Here is a 26,047-nt window from a genome sequence, read left to right on the forward strand (position 1 = left end):
CTTCTGTGTCCTGTAAGTCACCTCAAACGTGGCATTGCAGAGCCCAGGCAGGGTCTGCTCCTGTGCAATCACCACCCTCACAATGGGATTGCAGGCTGTGTAAATCAGTGCGGAATTGAGTCTGGAGACTTGAGCTGCCATGAACATCTTAAAAGAAGATTACACCCATGTAATAACACACAATCCTTTGCCAATCCCTAAAGAAGAGCGGGGCAGGGAGGGGGGGAGGGGGGGCTCAGTAAGCAGGGGGAGAACAGGGACAGGGGGCCAAAATCAGATTTCTCAGTTAGCTCAATCCTGGTTATCCTGGAGTCCAACACTAACTCAGGGATCCAGAATCTATGCAGCTCTAAGCCTGGCACACTCAAGCCTGCTGGGTCCCTGGCCCATCCTTCCTCAGTGGTCTTGCTATGGACACACAGCCCTGAGTTGAATGGCTGAATACAGGGAGGTCAGTCTCCAGAGCCCAAAGGTGGTTTCTTCATCTTCTCAAGCAGTAACATAATCTGTCTTCAGCTTCTCTTTTGGCTCTGTAGATCCAGGCTGATCCTTTGGACGCAGGATCTAGTGCAGAGGGAATGGATGGTGTTGGCATGGGCATTCAGCCTCTCTCTGCTCCCTTCTCCTCACAGTCTTTCCAGCACAGGCTCAGTGGTAAGAGAGGGCTGCATCCTTCAGGACTCAGGAGAGGATGCACAGAACATTTCTACACCTTCAACCACATTTTGACATGGTTTGTGTGCCCAAGTCCTAGGTAAGGGACAAAGGGACGGGCCTGGCTGGAGGTGCCTGCATAACCTCACACAGGGTAGAAGGGGACTTGAGCACTGTTCCCTGCCCTGTTTGTAAAAACACAGTGCTCTGAAAGACCAGACAAGACTTACAGCTAATCTCCAGCTAGTGCCTCATGTTCCCAGGGAAAACGGCCTACTGTCTTGTAAATCAGCCAGTCCCCAGCCAAATAGATGGACTCAAACAGCCAGGAAGCAAGATGCTGGCATCAAAGGTTGAGATGAAAATCAAAGTGGTTGGGATTACAGAGATGACTGCTCTTTTGAGGCTGGGCTTCTTATTCAAGGGATGTAATTTGACTATCCAACCTAAATTTTTAAATTGGTTTTAAACAATAACCTCCTGTACTAAGACAGTGTTAGGTGATCTGGATTGGGATCAGAGTGGAAAAAGATTGCACTGGGAGGACAGGAGGAAGAAACATAATAAAATTACAGAGAACAAAACATGAAGATGGAAAAGGGAACAGGAATCCTGTTACCCTGATCCCCTGGCAGGAAGAACATGGTACTTAATGAAAGATGAACTGCAAAGGACAGATGTACACTTACTGCTGAAATGCAGAGGTGTGGAAGTGACCAACTGTAAGACCAAGGCAACATGCTTATAAGAATTAAATATAAACACAAGCAAGAATGTCTGCATGAGTAAAGTTAACTGTGCCATTCCTCTCTGAGCACCAGGTCCCCCCAGCACTCAAGATCAAATCTCTTGAGCCTTTCCAATTGCAGATTTTCCCACAATTCACTTGTTTGTCCCTAAGAGTCAGGTCCTGGCAGCATCAGAGCTAGCTGTCCAGGACAGGATCTCTGGGAACTTCCACCACACAAATTATACAGCCACTATCTTTGGAATTTCATTGTAAATAGTGTGCATCTTTGCTTAATCACTCCTGGACATACCTGTTATCAATGGAGCCCTCTGTCTCCAGAATATCCCCTGCCTGCTTTTAACCTCCTCAGAGCTGACCTCCCTGAACCTCAAAGTCTGAAGCTGTGCCCTGGTTTGACTTTTGGCTTTGACCCATGAATGACAGCCACATTCTTTGCTCATCACAAGGCAGCAGTGTCCATCATTCTGCTTTTTCAATGTTTACTTTTTTCAGAAAGCTCTTTTGCAAAAGCAAAGTTTCAGAGCAGTCGGGGGAAAAAGAAAAATGGGTTGTACAACCCTGAGCCACACCTGAGCCCTTGTGCATCTCCAACATTGCAGCCGGGGACCTTAGAGAAGCGTGGCTACCAGCTCTGTGAACCACTGTGCTTGACTCCTGCAGGCATGGTCTCACTGCACCTATCACTGTGTTTGACTCCTGCAGGCATGGTCTCACTGCACCTGCAGAGCTGGCAGCCAGCTCTCATCCTCCACAGCCTCCAAGGGCTGAACCAAGTTCCAGCTCTTCAGGCAGAGGAGGCTGTCCCCACCGTAGTTGGAGGTACCCCAGACCAAGGGTATGCCAGGGTCACTTACACCCTTTCAACAACTGGCCCCATGCTCCAAATTTCAGCTATTCCTGCCCTTCTGGATGATCTTCTTCCCCTTTTCCCAGCCCTAGCTTTTTGGGGAGGACTGTGCACCACTGCTTGCTGGGCTAGAATCCATCCTTCTAAGGCTGACATTGAACGTGACTATCAGACATCAGGGCCAGCCCCGTGTGTGCCATGCACAGCACCTCAAGGGAGCATCATTTTGAGAGGCCTCCAGCCCAGCTTTGCTTGTTTCCCGCAGATGCGGGGAATGCCCCACACAGGCGCTCCTGCCCTGGAGAACGAGCTGCATCCACCGGGCTGACAAGAGCGGTGGAAGCGAGACCTGCCGTGATGAGGGTGCAGCTCTTCCCTTGGGCGCTGCCAAGCTCTGGCTCCCTGTGTCTGGACCCCTACGCACACCGGTGCAGCTGTGCCCTGTCTTCGGAGGCACTGGGGAGGCACATGGTGTCCCCAAAGGCCACTCGTCCCCTCCGGGCTCCTCCTCCCCGGGCGGCTCGGCGCTGACGGCAGCACGGGGCTTTAACTTTCCCCGCCGAATCAAGGGCCTTCTGTAACCGCACCGCGGCCTCACACCCCTGTCCCCCGAGAGCATCCGGCCACCATGTGCTCGATGGGGGCGGCGGGGCGGGCGTGTCCCTCCTCCCACCCCCACCCGAGCCCGAGGCCCCCAGGCCTGCTGGGCCTCCGGCTGTGGGCCGGCCGGGCAAGCGGGCGCTGCACCCACGGGTCCGGCCCGGGGCGGTGAGCGGCTGCCGGCGGGGCGGGGGAGGCGGAGCGGGCGGACAAGGCAAGCAAGGACCGGAGGCGGGCGGGCAGGCAGGAAGGGAGGAGACAGTGGTGGGAGGGCGGGGAGAAGTTTATTCCTGGAGACACCTCTCCAGGGCGCGGCGGGGGAGCCGCCCCGAGTCGGCGACTGCTCGCTCCGCGAGGTTGGGACATGCGCCGCGGCGCTGCCGCCCGGGGTTAGTCACGGCGGGGCGCCGGCCCCGAGTTCTCAGCCAGGCGAGCGCGGCGGCAGCAGTGACCAGTGTCTCTGGCGTACGGACCGAGCGCGGCCGCCTGCCTCCCGCTCACCGCTCTCTCCCTGCTTCCCTTCCCCTCTCCCGGGTGTGTGCGGACAGATAACAATGGTGGGGCGCAGCCGCCGGGCCCCCGCCCTCGCCTAGTGGAAGAGAGTGCCCCGCGGCCGCTGCTCCGCCGCCCCGCCCTGCGGCGGCCCCGGGCCGCGGACCGCGTTGCTGCCGGCGGCGGTGCCGGGAGGCGATGGTGCCTGCGCCGGGGTTAGTCTGATCGCTGCTCCTCGCCTCACCGCCTCCGGTGCCGGCGGCGCTCCCGCGGGGCCAGCGCCCGCCACCTCCCCGGCTCGCTCGGGCTTGCGGCCGCCTGACACAACTTGGGAGCACCTCCAGATAAACAAGAACAATTAGTGATAATAATTTAGAACGGGGCGGAGAGGCAGAAGAAGCGAGTGGATAATGTCAACCCCGAGCAGATTCAAAAAGGACAAAGAGATTATAGCGGAGTATGAAAGTCAAGTGAAAGGTAAGCGCGGGGAGGTAGCGGGGAAAGCGCCGCGGGGGCCGGGCGTCCTGCCGGCCCCTTTCCCCGGCTGCCGGCCGAGCCGCCAGCGCCGGTGGGCCGGCCGGTCCCAGTTGCTCGAACTTCGGGGCGGGAGGGAGCGGCGAGAGGGCGGCGGAGGCTTTTCCCCCTCAGCGCTCCGAGCGGCGCCGGTGGGTCCGAGGGGCCGGGCCGGACGGCAGCTGCGGCGGCTCTTCCACAGCCCGGCCCCGGCCGGGCACCTTCCCTTCCTCCGCCGGCTTCGGTAACGCCCGGGGGGGAGGGAAGGGGAAAGGGAGGACAAAAAAAGAAAAAAAGCTTGTCAATTACTGAGGCGAGAGACAATGCTAAGCCATACCCCTTTCTTGAGGCACATGGCTGGTGTCTCCCACCCTCGCCTCAGGGCTGTAGTTTCTGTGCTGGGCTGTAGAAGATGGCTAATAAAGAATTACCCTTGACTATTGAATGAGCCCATTCAGCCATCCCAGGAAGTATTTCAGCCTCGCATCGCCCGCTGTATCGCATCCAACTATTGTGCCAAGGACAGCGCCGGCAGATCCTGGCTTGAGCCAGCAGCGCTTCCAGACCCCTCGAGTTTCCTCGCCTAGCGTTTTCCTTCTGGCAGTGTCTTGGGTGGAACAGAGATGGGGAGAGTAGCGCCATGGCAGTGGGGTGTGGGTCTCTTGGTGCGCATCCTTCTGAGTGCTGTCGGGGAAAATATTGCATAATATATAAATTGCAACAAATCCAGGGATGGATGTGACCGTGAAACACGGCATTTAAAAAGCTATGCAACATCTGAACTCTGCTTTTTAAAATGATGCTGGTGTGCTCTTCACATCGGTAGGGTGTTCCCTCCTCGATGCTGCCCACAGTCTGCGATGTGCAGAGATGGAGCATGTCCTCATGCAGGTCCGTGGGCTTCAGGAACAGCCTTCCTGCTCCACAGGGCATGGGCTGGGGACCTTCCCTAGGAGGCGTCTGGAACAGGGTGGGAGGGACCACTCCTCAGCTGTTGAAAGATTTATTGACTTTGTGTACTTGCACAATATATTTCTCTCTCACTTGATCCTGTGACATCAATTTTTCAAGGCAATGCTTGTCCTTCTGTTGGAGTTTTTCCTCTTAAAAGTAAAGAGGTAGTTCTTGATTTTTTTTCTTCTTAAGCTTAACTTTTTGTGAAAAATACCTGTTACTATCAAAAGTCATTTTGTGTCCAAGAAAGGATCTATACTTAAAATAAGAGATCTGCCAAATAGGTGGGCAGTGAGGGGTCTGAGCTGGCAGGTGGGGCATGCTTCAAGTGTCTGTCTGACATGGGCAGGGCCAAGACAGTTCTCACATAGCTGCTGTATTCACTGCCATTGAGCCCTTGAAGGGTTGGCGCTTTTTCCTCTCTGTGGACATGGTGCAGATTTGTCTTGGTCAGTGAGCATAAAAAATGTTTGAGATCTTAAGCTCATTGCACAGTGTGCAGACTGTTCTTTGCCTCCTCCTAACTTGATTGTTAAAGGCTCAGCCTTTATTATCTGCAGCTAGTTGCTATATATGCCAGTCTTTTGAATAATGAAGAAAAAATGCCATGCCCTTCAGCTACATCTATTGTATCGTTTCAAAAGACACTAAAGATGAAGGCATGAAGTTCTGTTGATAAACCTTGCTCTCCTTTGGTGTCATGGTCCTCCATCATAATTGCAGAGGGAGGTGGCATTTGTAAATATAGCTTAATAGGATTTTTAACTTCTTTGCTTCTTTGTGGTGATCTGGGGTGTGTGCAGTCTGGTCCCACCCAAGTGTCTTGCTGGAATTGTTGATCAGCAGCTGTTTGAAAAGGTATGCTGGGCTAGATGCTTTTTCTTCAACCAGCATCGCTAGAATTGTATTTCAGATGTCAAGAACTGTCTGTGCTAAGATATAATTCTGCTTGACGCCAGCTGTGATAGTATAAAAAAGCAGTGATACCACTGTGTGATACCTTGAAAATCTTTTTGATATTGAGGGTTCAAGGCCTAAGAAATCAGCCCTAATTAGCCAGCAAGATAGCTTTAAAGGAATGTAAATTCAGGAAAGTCAGATCCCTATATACTGCTTGGAATTTCTTATATTAGGTTAGGAGAAAGGGTGTGGCCAAATTGCTTTTGCTGCCTGTGATTTCTGGTGTTTGCAATGGCTAGCTGATTTCTCACTGCTGATGTGTGTAGTTGCTGAAGGATGTGGGCAGCTGGGCAGCAGACTGGCCCTTTGAGGTCCTCTGGACAGTCGTGTGCACAGGAGTGCAGCAGCTCTCCTGTACCTCCTGTACCTTGGGGTGAGATTGCACTGAGCCCGGCTCGCTGAGCATCTGCGTTGGTGCTGCAGAAACCACGCCGCTGGTGGGTGCAGCTGGAAATCCTGCCCTGAGATTATGTCTGAATATTAATACTGAAGGAAGAGGGGCCTGCCCTGTACATGCCCTGTAGGGTATGTGTATGGTGCCATATTTGGAAATGAGGATTTGGTAGTGCCATTCTTCACATAGCTTTTCTACTCTTAACTCCTCAAATAGGAAGGAGTAACAGATGTTAATTGTTGTGCCTGGTTCCTGAGTGGTGTAAACTGACATCTTCTCCTTCGATTTTTAGCAGTATCACTAGATTGTCTATTGCTTTAGTAGAGGTCATGCAGGAGCAGCAGAAAGTCTGTAAATGTTTGTCAAACTGAAGTAAACAAGGTACTTCTGACTTGTTGGGCAGAGTATTTTATTGCACCTTTTTTTGCAACATCCCTGTTCTTCAGTCTACCTTCTGTCAAGAACTGTCCCAGTTGAATCAATAAGGTAAGTGTGTTTACTTCCCTGCATATTGTATAGAAAGCAGAAGAATATTTCTTAAGGATGTTTTAATACTGAAGTCAGATCTGTCCAGCTGGATACCTATACGTATGGTTTTGGGGGATGTAATAATATTATGATGGCATGGGTACCTTACTTTGTAGACATAAAGGCGCCTGGAAAGTAACACAACGAATAAAATATTCTTGGTCATCCACAGTATAAGTTGTATCTGTGTTTTTCTGAAGATTGAGGTAATTTTATTTGCACTCTGAAGTCATTAGATATAGTTTTGCCAACCTTGCAGCTGAGGTGGGAGATACAACTAGAGCTAGAAAGTGGAAGGAATACTTTTTAGATGAGCAACAGACTGGTGGTATAGTTATGAGCCAGGTATTAAATTTCTGCTGTATGACCCTATTAAATTTATAGTCAGCAGTAGCCTATCTTACATTTTGTGTTCTGAGGACCAGTGCTCCTTGGTACTGCTGATAATGTCAAGTAGTGTCTATTGATAAAGTTACTGAGCAATTCACACTAGTGAAGAAATATTGGAGCATCCTCTGATGTCTGTGAGTGGGTGTCTTGAGATGGTAAAGGGTGAGCTGGTAAGATCTTGAATACCTGGTTCCCTTCGGAAATTTATCCTTCTGAAAAATAAGTCTCTCGTAGGAGCAAGAGGATTAGGGATATACTGCTCCAGAGCTTTTCGATCTTTCATGTTAAGCTGGCATGTTTGCCTTCTTAGGACTTGCAACAGGCCTTCCACGGGCAGGAGAAATGTGCTTTGACTAGGTAAGCATTGTACTGCCTAATTATCCGGCCTGTCTCTTCAGAGAGATCCTCCTTATGGTGTGAACTGTTGAGAATCATTGCAGTTTAAGTCTCAGCCTTCTTACACTACTGCATCTCCAACTGAAATGGGCTGAGGAAGAGCTGCTTAGATCCCTCCTTTTTTCCACCTTAATTTTTCAGTTGGAATTGACCTAGTGGAAATGCAAGCCCAAAAGCAGTTTGCAGCAGTTCCCCAAGATCAATATTTGCATGGCCTTCTTCAGAACAAAATACTCCTATTTTTCATCAGAAAGAACTTGGTAGTAGTCTGTATTACATTCCCTAACTAATTTTTATGGAAAATTATAATTCTGAATTGTGAAACTGAATTTCAGCTTCACATTAAAACAACAACAGAAGCCTCTCTGAGAAAAGGCTGAGTTCTGAAGTACAAATTGGGCTGTTGTTTTAGTAAACTGATAGCTATTTTGAATGAAGTCTTTGTAATGAGACATTTGGTACCTTGGATGATGCCAGAATTCTTGAGGTTTGTTTAAAAAAATCCGATGAATAGATGCCAGTTTTAAAAGTTCAAGTTTATCAAGTGTGGTTTAGCAGAAGTTTTTCTGGTCAAAGAACTCGACCACACACAGGACTTTGTCTGATACAGAAAGGATATTGTTCTCCATGCTGTTTTCCAGTTGGAGTTATATTGTCTAATGATGTTCCTTATCTTTTCCCCCACCATTTTCTCCCAGCTCTCTGATCCTTCCTTTCAGAGTACAAACACCAGTTGTCCAGGTAAATGTTAATGAGTTTGTCCAGGCAAAGGTTATTGGGTTTGTAGTTGACTATGCAATTGAAAGGGGTATCTGCAAGTAAAGACAGTTCAGTCGTAAACAGAACAGTTTTTTGGTTGGTTTTGGGTTTTGTCTTGTTCTTTTTTCTTTTTTTTTTTTTTTTTTAGTTAACCAACATATTCAGTATTCTTAGACTTCCACAGCTTTCTTGGAATGAAAACTAAGGAACTTGGTTTATTACTATGCTGTGTACCAAAGTATTTGGGTTGTGGGGGAGCCCTGCAAAATGCCTGCTTCCCAAAGGTCATGACTCAGGAACTTCAGAGGCTTTGGCTTCTTAGTCTTTCTATATAATTAAAGAAAAAACCTCCCACCTTTTCTTCATGCCTTTTTGAAAATATGACAAAGAGTCAGGAAAGTACACTTCTTTTTTTTCTTGGTTTGACCACACACTGTAGCTGCTGTGTTCCTGCAGCACAGTGAAACGACATTATTTTACTTGAATTTAAAGGTGAATAAAGTCTTGATTACTATAGCACACTTTAAAAGGTAGGCAGTGAATGGATTGTCTGAACAGTGTTTCTTTCTGGCAGTATGGCACTCATAAGGCATATTTAATGCATGTGTTTTGTCGATACACATTTTTGTTAGTCTCTAGCATGAAGTTTTAACTTGCCTCTGACTCTGAAGCAATTTGGAAACTTTTTATGATCACTTCTTTGGGGCTTTTTTTTTTTTCCAAGCATACCTTATGAGCAGTTTTGCTGTTGCAGAGCAATGTTCTAAATCATGCTAAGGTCACTTAATTTCCTGCCATCATCATTTATTGGTCACCTTTTTATGAACTGGAGTTCTAGTTGCTAATAAAATTAAACATAGCTTTGAAGTGGCTGCAGTAAGACAGAATGGGATCCAAATTTCTTTCCATTTTCTGCTTCAGACTTGTGTTAGGTTTTGCCTTTTGTTAAAACTGGACTCCTTGTCAGTCAGAGGTGATGGATGGTAGTGCTGGAAGAAAGTGGGTCAGTGCTGTTGAGATTGGATAAGAAATCTGCTCCTGACCATTACACAGCCTGTTAGAAATCACTGACCATGACTTGACAGTGCAGCGTGTCTCATCTCTGCTTTGGGCAGGGATGGACACGAGGAAGAGCAAAAACAGAGCCAGCAGGTGTCAATGCAAGCTTCTGCTGTGTTACTTGTTCTTCCTTTTACCTTTTTTTTCCCAACCCTTCCTACATCTACCTGTCATGCTATCCCACGTCTAACCTTTGTGGTCTCCCTAGTGGAAATTGCTGCTACCTTGACTTGTATTAATCCCTATTAGAGTCTAATCTACTCTTACTGCTGGCTTTCACAGGGCAAAGTAGGCTTTGGAGTGTGGGGGTTTGTTTGTGTGTGAGTGATTAGGCTAAATGTGTAGCAGGGCTGCCTGTGCTCGGGGTGCTGCTGCCTCTGCTTCCTGCAGGGTTTAGTCTTAGGCAGCATTTCCTCTGGGAGTGCTTCTCCCAGCCTGCCATGTATGGATGACCCTTCCAGGGATCTGCCCCATGCTGTGAGCTGTGTGGGCTGATGTGATCGAGTGCTGCCCATCTCTGGGGCAAGGCTGGCTGACCTTGTGCTGTGCTGCTCAGTCTGGGAGCTGCGAGTCATGAATGGCCTCTTGTTCCTGAAGTTATTGCATCTTTTCTTTCCCCACTTTTTGTCTCTTGGGCATTGTGCCACACTCCCTGATGTTCAGGAGATTGTGGGAGTATGTGTGTAGGTATATACATATGGATGTGGAAGAAGAGCAACAGCTGAAAATTGGAGGCAGAGGTTGAGGGTGCAATGACTGGCATTGCTGCTTGTGTACCAGTAACAGGGATGAGGCTGGTGGGCTCTGCAGTAGCAGATATTGGGATGAAGGACAGAAGGCCATTGCTGAGAGCATGGGTCCATGTCTTGAGTAAGAGACAGAGCTGTCTGCACAGGAAGACTGCTTGCTGTGTATCTTTTACATTATGAAGGCTATATCTGGCGCCAAAACTGAAGGAGTTGGTTATCACTGCTTTTTCCTTTGTTTCCAAGACTTAAACAACTGCAGGCTGTTCTGGCAGTTTGTGTGGTGGCTTGGTCCTGTGGGAATGCTCTAAGACAAACAATTCACTTTGATCTGTTGTAATGGAGCCATAATCCTGAGGCACTACTTCCTCTGGAATCTACTGTTTTCTCCAACTTCTGGAAGTCATCTTCTTGTAGACATTGACATGTGTACAGGTTAGTTACAGCCACCTGGGAGGCTAAAGGTGTGTTACCTATGCTCTGCCCACTAAGCCATCTTGTCCAGGCAAAGCACTCATATTCTCAAGCCGTTTTCAGTTAATTTCAGTTTTGTAACTGATCAAGGAAGATCTCTTCAAGAGCTCCTTACCTCTCATTTTTTTCTCTTCTGTCACTATTTCTCAGGCATATACCTGTATGAATTTCAAGATGCAATATTCAGTCTTGCATTGTACAACCTGCTGGAAACCTGAATTTTACCTGGAGGTGACTGATAAGTCCTGAGATTGAGATGTAATGTCATTATGAAAAATGAAGAGCATTTTGGAAATAACCCCAAGCAAATCTGATGTCCTGTTTCCTGTATGTGGGCATGGCTGTGACTTCTTGTTATTCTCCTGTCTTCTCTGGAAGGTGTAAATGCTTGGTGTAGTTCATACTTGGCACAATAAAATAATCCCAGCTTCAGATGCATGGTAATGGGGTAGATGTTGCAGGTAGGAAGGGAAAACCTATGACATGCTCTAAGAAAATGGTGTGGATAAAACATATGCTTTATGATTTGACTCTTTAATAATAATATCTGTGAAATAAATTTAAGATGGTCTGTGTTATTTACTCCAAACTCTATCCAGTGCAGGACAGTGCTGTTGATCTGTCTTTAATGAAGTCTCTCCTAAGGTTCTTTATCTGTGTTTACCTTGATCATAGCATCTGGGGGGCTTGCTTTTAATTAAGGTGGTGAGAAGGAAGAAATATTTTTTCTTTGTCTATTTTTCTCAAAAAGTTCAGTAGAACTTGCTTAAAAGTGTGATCATGGATTCACCAGTTAGAATATTCCTGTTAACTTTTTTTATCTATTATTGACCAATAAAACATGCTTTAGTTTCAGTTGCAACGTCCTGAGACTTTGCTTTATAGATGCAGAAGTGCTGACAAGCAGGCAAGGGAGTTGTATTAGCATATTAACCAAAACATTCTTGAAATATGCTAGACCTAAGTGGGTTTTTTTTGTTGTAAAATAGAAGTTACAAAAAGTGTAATTAGAACACTTATGGTGCAGTATTTCTTGTTAGCTATATTGGGAATAAAAAGCAAATGCAGCTGGCTTACCGGATGATGACTTCCAGGAAGTAATGATTGTAACCCTTTACATAATTAGCTGTTGTGGGAAACAAAACTGACTAGAGATTCATGTAAACTATCCAGACTCCTTCACTGACTCAGTGCTTACTCATCCGAATTACTCAGCATGTAAAATCTTCTGGCAGTTTGTTGGTGCTGTCTTTTGTGGGGAGTTTTTGAGATGCTCATGTTTCTTCCTGCATGTCATAAACAGAGTGGTGCACGCTTTTGGATTTTCTCAGTGTGTAAAACTAAATAAGGAGACATGCTGATCCCCTTTCACTTTGCAGTGTACATTCTTTCATATGGGAAAAGAAAGCAGCCTCTGCTGTTTTAGCCAGTTCCAGAGTATCTGCTTCCTGAAAATCAGAGGAATCTGTTCATGTTTACAAAGTACAGAGTACACCAGAAGTCTAATAAGATTCAGTGATAGCTCTTGTATGACTCTGTTCTTTCGACAGCGTGTTTTTTTTCAAACCTTGCTGTTCACTGCTTTTCCCCCTGATTCTTTTTTAAGCAGAGAGAGGATAAACAATCTAAAGCATCAGGTCCGAGGCAAGATAAAATAAATGTTCATTCCGTACCAAGATGAGCAGGCATCTCAACTGAAACTTTCTAATTCATCAATTAAGTTACTGCTTTACACAAAAATGGAGAAATTAAAATGATTGCAAGTTACTTAATTGAATTTTTAAAATATAGATCAGGATGATGCTTGTGCTACTAAAACCAAGAAAAAACACCCTATAAAAGGGGAGGTGGCTTTTGTCATATGCTTCAATACTAGTCTCTGTGACCAGTTGCAGTGACTAAATTGCTAGGCATAAAGTTACTTTTATTTCTTTGAGAGTATTTCTGCAGGTGCTCAAAAGGCATGCTAAAAAGAAAAAGTTCTTAACCCTTATCATAGGATTCTTACCACACCAAGGTTGCTAAGTGGTTAGACAGCGCAGCAAGCTCTACCTCTTGCAAATCACTGATTTGCCAATGAGTAGAAATGAAAGTGTATAAACTCTTGTCCATAGATGCCTTGTGTATTTTGCAAATTGGTGTCTGCATTCTTGGCTTAAATAATACTAGTTTCTTGAGGAACCAGCTGTGTAGCAGAAAGCTAGCTTTTGTGTGTGTTGGCAAATGGATAACCAGTATGTTTAAGAACTTGACAACTATGCTGTGCTTACTGCCTAGCAGATTACTTGAGGTTAAGACCAATGTAAGAGGGTTCTTTGTATTATGTACCTTTTCTTGGGCTGTCTTTATTTGTGCCTTCCTAATTTCCAAGTAACAGTGCAGTGCATAAAATTAGTGAGATTCTTAATGTAATGACAGAAAATAGAATCCAATTGTTAATCTGCTCAGATACTTCAGCATTAAAATCACAACCATGTGTGGAGTGGGAGAAGGTTCCCCTGTGCAGAACAGATGAGGGAACCGAGTGCAGGTAGCAAGTCCACACCTGCTAGGTGCTCTCTCCTCTCCTGCCAGGGTGCTGTGGGGGAGCCTGGTGGCAGTGAGCACTGTTGTGCATGCCTGGCATCACTTCTTCCCCAGCAGCCTGTGATGAGCAGTCTATTGCATCTGCAGCCGAGCTCATCGGATTATTGTGGACTGTATTGTAATCCTGTAATTGCCAGCCACTTCTGATGCCATGGTAGTGTAGTTGTGGGTCATATTCTCTGCTTCATAAGCAATATTCCCACTTTACCTGTGGGATGGTGCAATAGACTATGCCTTGTGAACTTGGTCGTGTGGCCTTAATGAGAAAAAAAACCCTCACCACTCTTACAGTAAAGATTTTCTTCCTTATATCTAATCTAAAGCTACTTTCTTTCAGTTCAAAGCCATTACCAGTTCTTTTATGCCTTTCTAAAAATTCTCTGTCCAGCTCTCTTGTTCCCTTTAGGTACTGGGATGCTGCCCTAGGTCTCCCCTGAGCCTTCTGTTCTTCAGGCTGTACAGCTCCAACTCTCTCAGGCTGTCCTCATAGGAGAGGTGCTCCAGATCCTTGATCGTATTCATAGCCCTGCTCTGGACTTGCTCCAGCAGATCCTCATCCTTCTTATGTTGGTGGCCCTAGAGCAGGATGCAGCCCTCCAGGTGAGGTCTCACCAGAGCAGAGGGGAAGCAACACCTCCCTTGGCTCACTGGCTGTGTTCCTCTTGACGTAGCCCAGGATGTGTTTGCTGTTCTGGGCTGCAAACACACAATGCCAGAGCATGTTGAGTTTCTTGTCAACCAACATGCCCAAGTCCTTCTCAGGGTTGCTCTCAGTCCATTTTCTGCTCAACCTGTATTTGTCCTTAGGATAATCCTGACTTACGTACAGGACCTTACACTTGGCCTTGTTGAACTTCACGAGGTTTTCAGGGGCCCACCTTTCGGGCCAATCTAGGTGCCTCTAGATGCCATCACTTCCAGCACGTCAACCACACCACACAGCTTGGTGTCATTCTCAAACTTACTGAGAGTGCATTCAATCCTATATTTCCGTGTCACCAGTAAAGATGTCAAAATGCCCTGCTCCCAATATTAACCCCTGAGGAGCACCACTCAACACCACTGGTTTCCATTTGGCTGTCGAGCTGTTGGCCACAACTCTTTGAGTGAGACTATCCAGCCAATTCCTTGTTGACCAAGTGGTCCATCTGTCAAATCCACGTGGCTGCAGGTTAGAGACAAGGATGTCGTGTGGGGTAGCATCAAGTGCTTTACACAAGCCAAGGTGCGTGACACATTGCTCTTCCCTTATCCTCTAGCGCTGTAACCTGCATTACAGAAGGCCACCAAGTTTCTCAGGCACAGTTTGCCCTTATAAAGTCATGTTCACCCGCCACAGTATTTTCCGCCTGCCTTAGCATAACTTCAAGGAGGTTCTGCTGCATGATCTGTCTAAGCACTGAGGAGAGACTCACATCTCTGGGAAACCTTTCTGGACAACCATAATATTGAGCAAGAAGAACCCTCTTTTACATATCAAAAGGGATAAAAATCGATGGAAATAAGAGTCAAAGTGTAATTCCTCCAAAATATAATCCCTGAGAAGCCAACTAGTGGGTTGCTGGTGAGAGGGTATGGGTGTTGAGAAGGATTGTTCAATGAAATTGCAAGCACGTGCCTTGATAGTGGCCTGCTTGACAGTTCAATACAGCTCTGTGTTGTTCCCTGGTGGTTCCAAGATGGCCTCTGTAATTGTGGGCAGGGGGCTACTGGAGTCTCTGCTCAGGCCTAAGAAGACAGACTTTCAGGCTACAGTAACAGTTTTCAGTCTTCCTTGGGGGCTCAAAGAGACTTAAGGTGTAAAATATCCCATGGGATGAAATTAATAAAAGAGCTCAAGCTTGTGTTTGCCTTTCAGATGCCACATTCAGTTTGGTTGCTGCCTTGCTTCTGAGGTGTTGGTATGTTTGTGTGATTGCACATACTGGCCTACATGTTTATTCTGTAGTATAGTTTGAAATGCAGCATCTCTAATGTTTATAGACCAGAAACTGCCTTGCCTGCAGCTGGCAAAGTCCATCCTCATCCATGTTGATGTCATCTGAGTTGCCACCAGAGTAGACCTAAAAATGTTGCTTTTTCTGCTGAGCCATGTGAGAATATGTATGAAATTGTGGCATCAGGAATCAGATCAGTGCATCCTTCCTAGGGATCAGAGCATTTGTGTGAGGAGTTCAGTTCCATATTTTGCTGCCTCAATCTTATTCAAAATTGAGTCTTGAGTACAGATCTCCCACCTTGCAAATGATTGCTCTGAGAACTAAGGAGCTGAGTATTCTTGGACAAGTCTCCCTGGTTTCTTGTTTATTGAAGCTCTCAAGCTCTTTCCCAGACTTAATGAATATTTAATTATTTACAGGGTGATTATGAATCCATTGCCTGGTAGTTAGAGCAGGCACCATAGAGATAGGGTTCTCTATGCATTCCAGCAAGAGTGTGTTCCTGCTCTGCTTTTTTAAAGAAATGGAAAAGGAGGAGGACTGTAGAATTGAGATAATTACATGACCATTCTAAATTAAGAATACTTACTTTATTAATCTGGAGGGCAGAGTGTTCAGAGGCTACCTTATTTATTTATCACAGTATACAGAAAAAAACACAGCTCTTTCCTTTGTAATGATTTTTAATCTTAAAGCCCTTACAGGATTTGCACCAATTTTTGGTAGTTTGTCTCTAGTTTTGCAGATAATCTGTGAAGTAACCGTTTGCTCAGAGTTATTTTAAGGGGTCACAGATGAATGTCTGCTTGCTTGAACCTTTGCTTTCTGCAGCACTCCCTCCATACAGCAGTCAGTCCTCTGTCCCATGGCAATTCTGGTCCCCAGGTGCCTGAGCTGCAGATTCACAAACAGCTTTTTTTTTTTTTTTTTTTTTTTTTTTTGGGGGGCAGAAAAATTACTTCAGCTGATGTTTAAGGAGGAAAGAAGGTCAGTTGGTCTGCAAATATTACCAAGGCAAACCTGCAGGTTTTAGTCAAATAACAGTGAATGTTTTGGGGTTTAGCAACTAGAGATGAATGATTACTGTGCACTAACATAGCTCTAAGGAGGAAAAATGAAGAACTCTTTATCAGTCATGATAGCTGATCGGGTTATTTCCTTTGCAGAGCTGTTTTGCAAGGCAGCAGGCAGTCCTTCAAGAAGCCAAGCTACTTGTTACTGATTTGGGGCTTTACTTTGGTGTATTAATGGGGTTATTCTTTACTTCTACTGCTGCAGCTACATGTGGTGAGGTCGGGTTGTTTGAACAGCTGTATGCAAAATGCCATAGCTGAGAATCAGGCATGGAAATGTCTGAGTTCTTTTGCCACTTAATTTAAACGTGGATTTAAGACGACCCTACAGGTATGCTTCTGAACTTGTGCAGTGATATGTTTTGCATTAGAAAGGACAATTTGTTCTTAGTTCTGTTCTGTACTCCATTCAGTTATCCGATAATTTATGTAACTATTCATGTGATGATTTTTTTTAATTGTAATTGACTTTTGGGTTAAATGAATAGCTAATGCATCATGAATCAGTAGCACTTCCTACTGAATAAGAGTATTCTTATAAGTGTATTGAAGATACTGTAAGGAGATAGCATATATATGAAGACTTAATAGAAATTTTAGTTCCCTATTTACATGTAATCTATTGCTTTTTTAGTTGTAATATCTGACTTGGAAAGCACACGTTTGCATTATATGGCTTTGGATTTGCTTAGCAATGTTCGTGTTAAGATATTTGGAAATAGATTTAATTTAATTGCTTTTTTTACTTCCATCTCTGGAATTACTTTTTTTCTCAGTTTGTTAACTATCAATAGTGTGGGAGATCATGGGATTAGTTATGATCACTGAAAACTCCATCTTATGCATAGGTCTGTAGCAAGATGCTCTGGAAAAGAGCTTCTTAGGTTACAACTTCAACCATGTGTAGTGCAGTGGGGATTCAGACCTGTTACTAGAATCATACAGGCCATTATTCCTATTACAGTGTGTTTATAACCTTGGAAACCCCTTTGAATCTCATCTGAAGAGTCTGTGATTTTGGGAAGACATACCTCTCGTATAGTTCTTGTGCAAACAAACCTGACTTAGTGAAGAAAAAGCGAAAGCTTTCAGCCTCCCCTACATCAGGGTTAAGACTCTGCTCTAACTTAAGCAAGAGGATTTAAAGTGAGGAGATATCTTAATTCCAGGTGACTGAACAGACTGACAAGTGTCTCCTTAAGTATGGTGAAGGTAGCTGTACTTGAATCAAAAATGGAGTACCAAGTTCCTTGTTCACAGCATTAAATGAGTATTGATGAAACAAACTGGTATTTCTCTTTAGGAATTTATTTTTCCTATAATGGGTAATATTTTTGCCCAGATCTGGTATTTAGGTGGTTTCCTAAGCAATGAGGTGTGCTTTGCTGAAGCAGTGCTGCATGTGGATGGTGTGGAGCTGGCACTGGTAGGTGCTGAGGAAACTTCTCAGTTGTGTAAAGACACATCAGTGCTTTCTAATGTGCCTTGGCTACAGGAAGAGCTCGAGACCCACTGCAGTAAAATTTCAGTCAGTTAATGGAATAGGCTTTGATTGCATTCAGTGCACTGAATAGTTGCTATGTGTCCTGTTAGGACAGCATTGCTTACTTCACACACATCAATTTGTTGACCTGACTAGAGCTCTTAACCTTCCTAGGGCTACTAATCTCCATAATGTCTGAAGAATTTGGCTTAATTTTGGCATGGGAATGTGCCAAACGAATCCAACTGTGAGTCATCATTTTTGTAGTAGGACATTCAGACCTAGCCCTGCAGTCAATGTGTCTGGCTGATACTTGCCTGAGAACTTGCAGGATCTGATCCATGCATTTGGAATCCTGACTTCTTAAGTGTAGGAGAGACTGCTCTGAAACAAAGGAAATGTAATGCAGAATATACTGAAGCAAAGCAATAACTGTCACTTGAATCAGATGCAATTCATAAAATATAATCAGCGTAGGTTGTAGACGGGATTATGCATACATTACAGAATGTTTCAGTAGTACTCAAGATGCCTTGTGAAAATGGTAGCAGTGATGTTTTCAAGTTATTGACTGTTACTTCTTTTTTGCAAATGGCTAAACTAAAGCATGGCACAATAAAATAAAGTCACTTTTAAAATTTATTGAAGGCACTGAATTGTGGAGGTAATGGAGAATGATGTGAATGTCACTTTCATGTCTGCACTATAAAATGCAAAAGCACAAACATAGTAACCACAAGGCTCTTTTTGATGTTTTAATCTTTTAAACCTTTGAAATGGTGGTGTGCTTGAAAGGGCTCCTAAATCCATTGGTTAGTCTGTGCTGTCTCGTATTGTGTTCAAAATCATAGCAGATAAAGGAAGAGTGATCAGAAAGCTTAATGCAGGCAGAGCGTCACGACCTGTTATGTAAAGCAACATTTGGCAGGGCCTTCCCAGCTGCTGTAAATGAATGTTAACAGCATTTTATCATCTGCTTTCACTGTCTTTATTACATAATCTGAATATTTATGACCCTATTAATATGTTTAGCCTTGACATTGCAATATTGAAGGAATGAAGGTTCCATAGAATATTGAACAACAAGAATTATTTTATTTTTTGCCTCATGAACAAAAGTTGTGTTAATATTAAAAAGCTTTGAGTTCATATTTCAGATAAGTTTACTGAATTGCTTTACAGGTATATATTGTTCATTCCCTAAATTATGTATTTCTCTGAACATTGTTATAAGAAAGGTATCTTGATGATAGAATTGCATTGCTGACTGTGATGGGCCTGTGTGTATATATGAAATACAGAGCACTAACAAGAAAGTGATGACTTTTGTTGCCTGTAATGCAAGTCCTTGAATGCATTGTGATGATTCTCTGTAGCCTTGAGCAAGCATAGCCAACCTAGACCAGATCCTGGCTATCAGAATCACCTCCATCAGAGAACTGATCCAGGTGGATTCTGGGGCAAGCTGTGGACCTAGTTATCACTACAAGGGTTTTGTGTGGGTGGGTTTTTTTTTGTTGCTTGGTTGGCTGGTTGGTTGGGTTTTTTTAATAACCAAAATCTTACTTTCTACTGTACTTCCTCACAAACATACATGCCATTCCTCTGTTGTGACTAGCTATACTGTTGTCTTCTGACCTGAAATGCATATCACATAATTAGGGGTGTGTGTACCACATTACAGAACTGGGGACTGGTTGCAGATGCTGTCCCACTCCTGAATGCACACTTGCCTGCATCATGATTGTACTTGAAATTATGTGTAGGATGGTAATATGCGTGGTCAGAAGATGAATGAAGAGCTGCAAATCATTTCCCTTGGGAGCCTCTTGGGTTATATTACATCCCCAAAAAGAACTGAACATCACCATTTCAATAGTCATCTGCAAATTTCTAACAAGATGAGGTGTTCAGCAAGTGGCTCTCACTGATGGAGTTTATAAGTGACATTGGTATTGTGATTCTTTACCATCCTGCAGTTAGCGGCTCAGTTAGCTGCAGGCTTATGTTTGCAGATTGTCTACAATCATCCAAAATGGAAAATGAAATTTTACATCTGAGTAAAATTAAGTTCTTGATCACTTTTATCTTTAAGTGCAAAATCTATAGCCTGTGTGAAAGCTGCTGTCCTAGACTTTTTCCTACTGATTGCCAGGGCTAGAGTTGGAGAGATGCAGGTTTGTGGAGGTAGGTCCCTTGTGTTTCTAAAGGTCTCATGGGTGTAGTGCAAATTCTGTGGTGTATTGTGGCACTGTATCTAACTCTGACTTGTAATGGTCTGTACTTCCACCTCTCCACAGTCAAGCCTCATGAACTGGTACAGGAGGCAGCTGCACATGACTGTAAGTGTACAAATTCTTAAAGATCAGTGGTTACAGGGTATGAACTGTTAGAGTCAGGAAGTAAGTTTAGATTAACACATATTTTTTAACAGTATTTTATCCTCAAGCAAGATTGTTATAGTTACTGCAGAACTCCAAATGGACTCTCCTCCCTTGTGGGGATTAGAGATTTAAATATGTATTGTTCTTCTGGGCAATAGTATTGAGCAGTCAAGTAAGGTTCATAATAGAATAAGGAAGCCTTTAATTAGGACAGGAGTTTCAACTGCATTCTTTTTTGCTTTGTGTAAGAAAAACTTGCATTAAATCAGATAAATAAAACAATGGAGGGATGAAGGAAGTTTGGAAGAAACACATCTATTTACAGATTTAAGGCCGAGTTTACAATAAACCAGTAGTTTTTATTTGGGAAACTTAAAATATGATTTGCCTTCTCCCAGTCCCTGAGCATCTGAGTCAAGATATATTAAGGAGATGTTTTTCAGGTTATTCAGTGGTTTGAGGATTTCTTGCTATCTTTGTTTTTTTTCATCCAGGAGATAGCTTTATTGCAATGTAAATTTAATAGCGATGTTTACATGGTTCTAATATGTTGGGTTAGGTTGGTACATGCATTGTAATTGCATTCTTCCCTTACTCACCTTTGTACTTACTTTGTGTGACCTAAATACAATGCAGTATTTCCTTTAAGCATAAAGAATGATAATGAAACTTTTCTGGTATGTTCTGGAGTGTACTTTTCTTTGTGTTGTTGAGGTCTTGAAGTCAGTAACCTTCTCTACAGCCTCAGCAAGTTGCCAGCCTGCAATAAATTATAAAACTGGCAATTTTAAGGAATAATACCTAGTAGCTTCAAGGGTTCTTTAATTTGTTTTTGAAATTACCTCTGGCAAACAAACTCCAAACTAGTCTCCTCTGTCCATCAGACACTGGTAAGAGGAAGCCTTGCAGGTGTGAAGCTTTCTTTTGCACTGGCTTATTTAATGTTCACTAGTTTACTATGTGTGATGAGGCAATGGAATAATCTGTCTTAAATGAGTTTTTTAAAGGAAAAGCTCAAAAATATGATGGTGGTGAATTTGGTCGTGTCTTATGCCTGTCCTCTGCAGTTTAAATGCCAAATCCAGCAATGACAAAAGACTGCTGTTGTCTGGGAAACAATTGATTCTGCTCCTTGTTTGGATAGAAGAGCTCTCAGGCATGGCTTAAGGTAGTCCATTTCCCTCATTACCTATCTCTTTGAGTATTTTACAGCCTTCTGCTCAGTCCTGTCAGGAGAACGCTTTTCAGATCAAAATCCATGTCCCTTTAAAGAATCTAACCATTTTGCTAAATTCTAAAGAAAGCAGCTGTTGACTTCCTTGGACTTTGGGAAAGAAAATGCGGAGCCCTTTATGTTAAGTAACTGTTGTGATCTTCTTCCCTCAAAATTTTATTTTGTGGAATGCTCTTGAAAAATTTTAGTTTTACTAAATTTTCACCTTGTTTTTGGTTTACTTAAATTTCACCTAGTTTTACTGGGTGAGTGGTAAACTCCACTTTGAGTGCAGAACAGCATCTGAGTTGTGGAGGTGCAAAGAATACTTCATAGTAGCAGTATACTTGAAACTTACTGAAATCTCCTGCCCTTACCCTCATCTTTCATCCCCTTTAGTGCATCCCATATGAGTAATTTATTTGCCAAATAAAGCTATTATACTCCCTCCCTTGAAACAACCTCAACTGGCATTTGGGATTCTTTACCAGGAAGGAGGGACAGGGACATTGTGTTGCATTTATAGAATGTGCTACTAAATGGCTCTTCCTGTTGCCTGACTTGATCATGACTGGTTCTTCTTTGTCACAAGGATCAGTACAGTAATTTTATGTAAGGGAGGTATTAGTAATCTGAGAGTGGAAATTCAAAAAGGTCTTTTTTTCCCCTGAATATCAAGTAGTGTCTGTTACCTCTTGTTCTTTCTATTGGCATTGCTGAGAAGAGTCTGGCTCCATCTTCTCTCTTCCTTCCCTCTGTTCTCCATTAAATATTTTAATTCATTGATAAGATCCTTTGTTAAGAATCTGTTCTTCTTCAGGATGAAAAGTGCTCTTGTTTTTTAATCATTTTTGTGATTCTTTGCTGAACTCACTCAAGTACTCCTCACTAGACTGGACAGTCCAGAACTAGACACAACAGTGCAGATGAGATCTTACCAGTTTTGAGTAGAGACAAAAAATCTTCCTCTACCTGCTGACAATGCCTTCCTAGTGCTGCCTAGCAGGCTGCTGGCTTTCTTTGCCACAAGGACACTTTGTGGGCTCATGTTTAACTTGGTGTTCATTAAGACTGTTTTTTGTCAAGCAGTTTCCAGCCTGTACTGTGTACTGGTGCCTGCAGGTGCAGAACTTTGAACTTTGCTTTGGTAAATGTTACGAGGTTCACATCTGTCCATTTCTCCAGCCTAATGGGGTCCTTTTGAATGGAAGTTGATTCAACCATATGCTGTATCAACATGCTCTTCTCAGTTTTGTATTAGTAGTAGGCTTGCTGAGGATGTCCTCTGACCAATCATGTAGGTCATTAATGAAGATGTTAAAAGAGTAGTGGCCCCAGTATCAGCCCCTGGGGTATGCCACTGGCTGCCCGCTGGACTTCATGCTGCTGATTGTAAATCTTTGAGATTGACAGTTCAGTCAACTTTCAGTCCACCCCAGTGTTTGCTCCTTTAGCTCATACTTAATATCAGTTTTTCCATGAGGATATTGGAGGGGAACAGTGCTGAAAGCCTTACTAAAATCAAGATAGACAATATTCTGTGTTCTTCTCTCCTCTGCCAGGGGAATCATCTAATTGTAGAAGGTTATCAGGTTAGTCAATCCTGATTTTCTTTAATAATTGTATACTGACTATTTGAAATCACCTTCTTGTCCGTAACATGTTTGGAAAGTATTTCCAGAATTGCTTTCTCTTTCACCTTCCCTGGGGTCCTGGTGAAATTGGCTGAACTTTAGTTCCTGGATCTTTTTTCTTTTCTCTCTTGAGTATAAGAGTTGCCTTTGCTTTTCTCTTGTACTGAGGAAGCTTTCCCAGTACTTATGACCTTGTGAAGGTATTCCAGAATTGCCTTGTAATGGCGTTAACCATCTCTCAGCATTTATGGATGTATTCCATCAGTTCTAGTGGACTTAAGTATGTCCAATTTGTGTGTTTGCTAGACTAATTCACTTGTACCAAAGATAAGTTCATGCTTGCTCCTGGCTTTCCCATAGGTTTCAGGAACCTGAGAATGCCAAAGCCAAATCTTTGCCGCTCAAGTCCAAAGGGAAGGTGCCAGTGAACATCTCTGCATTTTCTCTGTCCTTAGTCACCATGTTCTCTGCTCCATTTAGCAGTGGTCCCACATTTTTCCCTCATCGTCCTTTTGTTGTTGATCTACTTGCAGAAGTCCTGCTTGTTGTCCTTCATGCCCCTAGCCAGATGCAATATCAGACGGGCTTTGGCTTTCCTGATTTTCTCCCTGCATTCTTGGATAGTTCCTGGGCTGCCTATCCCTGGCGCTTCCTCTCATATGCCTCCTTCTTATGTTTGAGTTTTGTCAAGAACTCCTTGTTCATCTATTTAACCTTCCTGCCACTCTTGCTTGATGTTCTGCTCACCAGGGCAGACCATTCTTGAACTTGGAGGAAGTGATCCTTGAAAACCAACCAGCTATTCTGCTGATAGCAAGTGCCTGAACAGACCAGAGTCTGCTCTCCAGAGGTCCAGGGCTGCTGTCCTGCTATTTATTTTCTTCCTTTCTCATACCATCCTGAATTCCATCATCTCATGGTCATTGCAGCCATGAGTGCTCCAGCCTTCACGTTCCTGGCCATTTGTTTTTGATTTTTAAGTATGAGACCAAACAGAGCATCTTCTCATATTTTTTCCTTAATCACCCATGTCAGGAGGCCACTATCAGGGTGCTCCAGAGACCTCCTGGATTGCTTGTGCTTGCCCTTCTCCAGCAAGAGTATTGCTTATAAATCTTCCTGTGACTACTCTTCAAGTAACAAGTGCAGCTTAGGAGCTTTTGGTTTTTTGATTGTTCTTCCCTAGCTCCAATATAAATCAGTTTTTCACCTTGATCCAAATGGGACAGATCACATGATGAGATTGTACCAGCCGTGAATGTGTATTTATGATGGATGGATTTCTGGAGCTTATTAACAAAATTTCATACAACTTAGATTACATAATTAAATAAACCAGGAAAATATGAAACTGTAAAATATATAAAACTATAGACTGTGCTGATACTACGGGTCTTTGTGAATTAACTTTTTGGTTAAGCAGTAACTTTATAAACCTTTTAAACTAATCTTGCACTGAGTAATTTTACAATAAATTCTGTAGGGTGGATTTAGTACAAGAATGCCCTAGGTTAGTGACACATGCTGACTATACTATTTGCGAGAAACAACTAAAAAAAAGGTGCATCTTCCATTTTAATTGAACCCTTGAAATTTGTGCCTGCAAACCAAATGAAAACTGATACTAGATGTCTTGTCAGCAAATTGCAAGCTATCAGTCACAGCTATAGATGAAAGTTAGCACGACCTACATCTGTCGTGTTGATACAATGGTGCCGGCATTACAGTTTCATTGTTCAGGTTTAGGGTCAAGCCTGTTGAGACCTCTTTTTATTCAGCTTTGAATGTATCCATTTTCATTAAGTTTTTCAAAGCTGTATGAAAGACTCAGCAGGGCAAGACGTGGTGATGCCGAAGCTACGTTAGTCTTGCAGCTATCAAACTGTCTCCTAGTCACAGATGGTCAGTGCGATTGTCCACACCAATCTACCGCCAGAGCTGCTATTGAAAGGGCACAAAACTGATGCTACAAAGGGACGCCTTTTTTCCCGCCACTAAATGAAGCTAGTGTTGCTGTGAGCTGGCATTGTCGGAGGTTTTGTGCAGGAGAAGAATGGTTGTTGACAAACCAGTTTCCATGCTGAGAAATGCTACTCTTATTCCTAACCTTAGGGATCTTTCCTTGGCTGAGTAACTGCTAATAGCAGAGTGGTATTTTCAAACTATTTTCATTGATTCTTTGGTTGATAGTTGTATTGGGAAGTCTAATAGTGACAGCAGTAAATGTGGGCTTCCTAAAGTAGACTTGTTTCTGTTTTGTGACTCTGTTAGAAGAAAACCTCTTTGACTGTACACCATTAAAAACATCAGAGGCCCTAATTGCTGTATTTCTGTGTTTAATCCTCAAATGTTAGTGTCCTTATATACATTGAAGGAGTTTGGACAGTTGTCTCTCTGAGTTAGCTAACTTAGTTAACCAAGTACCAAATATCTTGCTTCTCATGCTATCAAAATGGATAGTTTTGGAGTGGGTAAATAAATCTTTAAATCTTCCATTGTCAGTATGAATGTGCTTTTTGTTTTGTTTGTCTTTCAACAGAACAGATTTTCGTACTGCCATTTTCCAATAACCTTTTCTTCCTTTCAGGGTGGGGTGAAAGCCTCTGTACAATGACTTGCCTGTTCTTTAACAGACTGAAGAAAGTTTTTGTGAGATTAAAACAGTTCTTGCCTGAAAGAACAATAAAAAGCAATAAACCTGATTCCTATTGTATGGGATCCTTTGTGGCCTCTGATAGATCCTTTTACCAGTGGCAAAGGAACCTTTAAAATTCAAGTGACCACAGCGATGAAATGGATGCTTCCTGGAGGGCAAGTATCAAGCTTCTGTGGAGACCAATTGAGTAATTCACCCCATAACAAAGTACAAAGTAATAACCAAGTACAGATTAGAAATCATACTTTCATTATCATAGTATGGGGATGTTGGGGTGGTTTATTTCACTGAAGCTATCCATTGGTTAGCCTCCTGTGCTACTGTGGAGTTTTTTATCCTACTAAGGCCCTGAGTAATTTCTGAGTTGCCTTTTGCCCTTGGAATTTCATAGCTCTCTGAGTACGTGAATGTTTGTTTTTGTTTCTTCATCTGGATGTTAGTCTGTAGCTACATGACAGGTCTTAGACACATGTAAGTTGCAGAAGAGTACATTTCTACATGTGAGAGGTAGGGAAGCTGGTCATGTACTTAAATTTGCAGTCACGAGAATTAAATACTTCT

General features: G+C 43.5%; 1 protein-coding gene across 3 annotated transcripts in view; it reads left to right on the top strand.

The window, feature by feature from the left end:
- Nucleotides 1-3,575: 3,575 nt before the first annotated feature.
- SRGAP1 (SLIT-ROBO Rho GTPase activating protein 1) overlaps nucleotides 3,576-26,047 on the top strand; it is a 138,032-nt gene continuing 115,560 nt past the window's right edge. For all 3 annotated transcript variants that reach the window (XM_059472736.1, XM_059472738.1, XM_059472739.1), the window contains exon 1: nucleotides 3,576-3,821. In XM_059472736.1, the coding sequence (XP_059328719.1) occupies nucleotides 3,755-3,821 (67 nt within the window). In that variant the 5' untranslated portion in view covers nucleotides 3,576-3,754. The remainder of the gene's footprint in view (nucleotides 3,822-26,047) is intronic.

Source organism: Ammospiza nelsoni, chromosome 5, assembly GCF_027579445.1.
Source record: "Ammospiza nelsoni isolate bAmmNel1 chromosome 5, bAmmNel1.pri, whole genome shotgun sequence".
NCBI lineage: Eukaryota > Metazoa > Chordata > Aves > Passeriformes > Passerellidae > Ammospiza > Ammospiza nelsoni.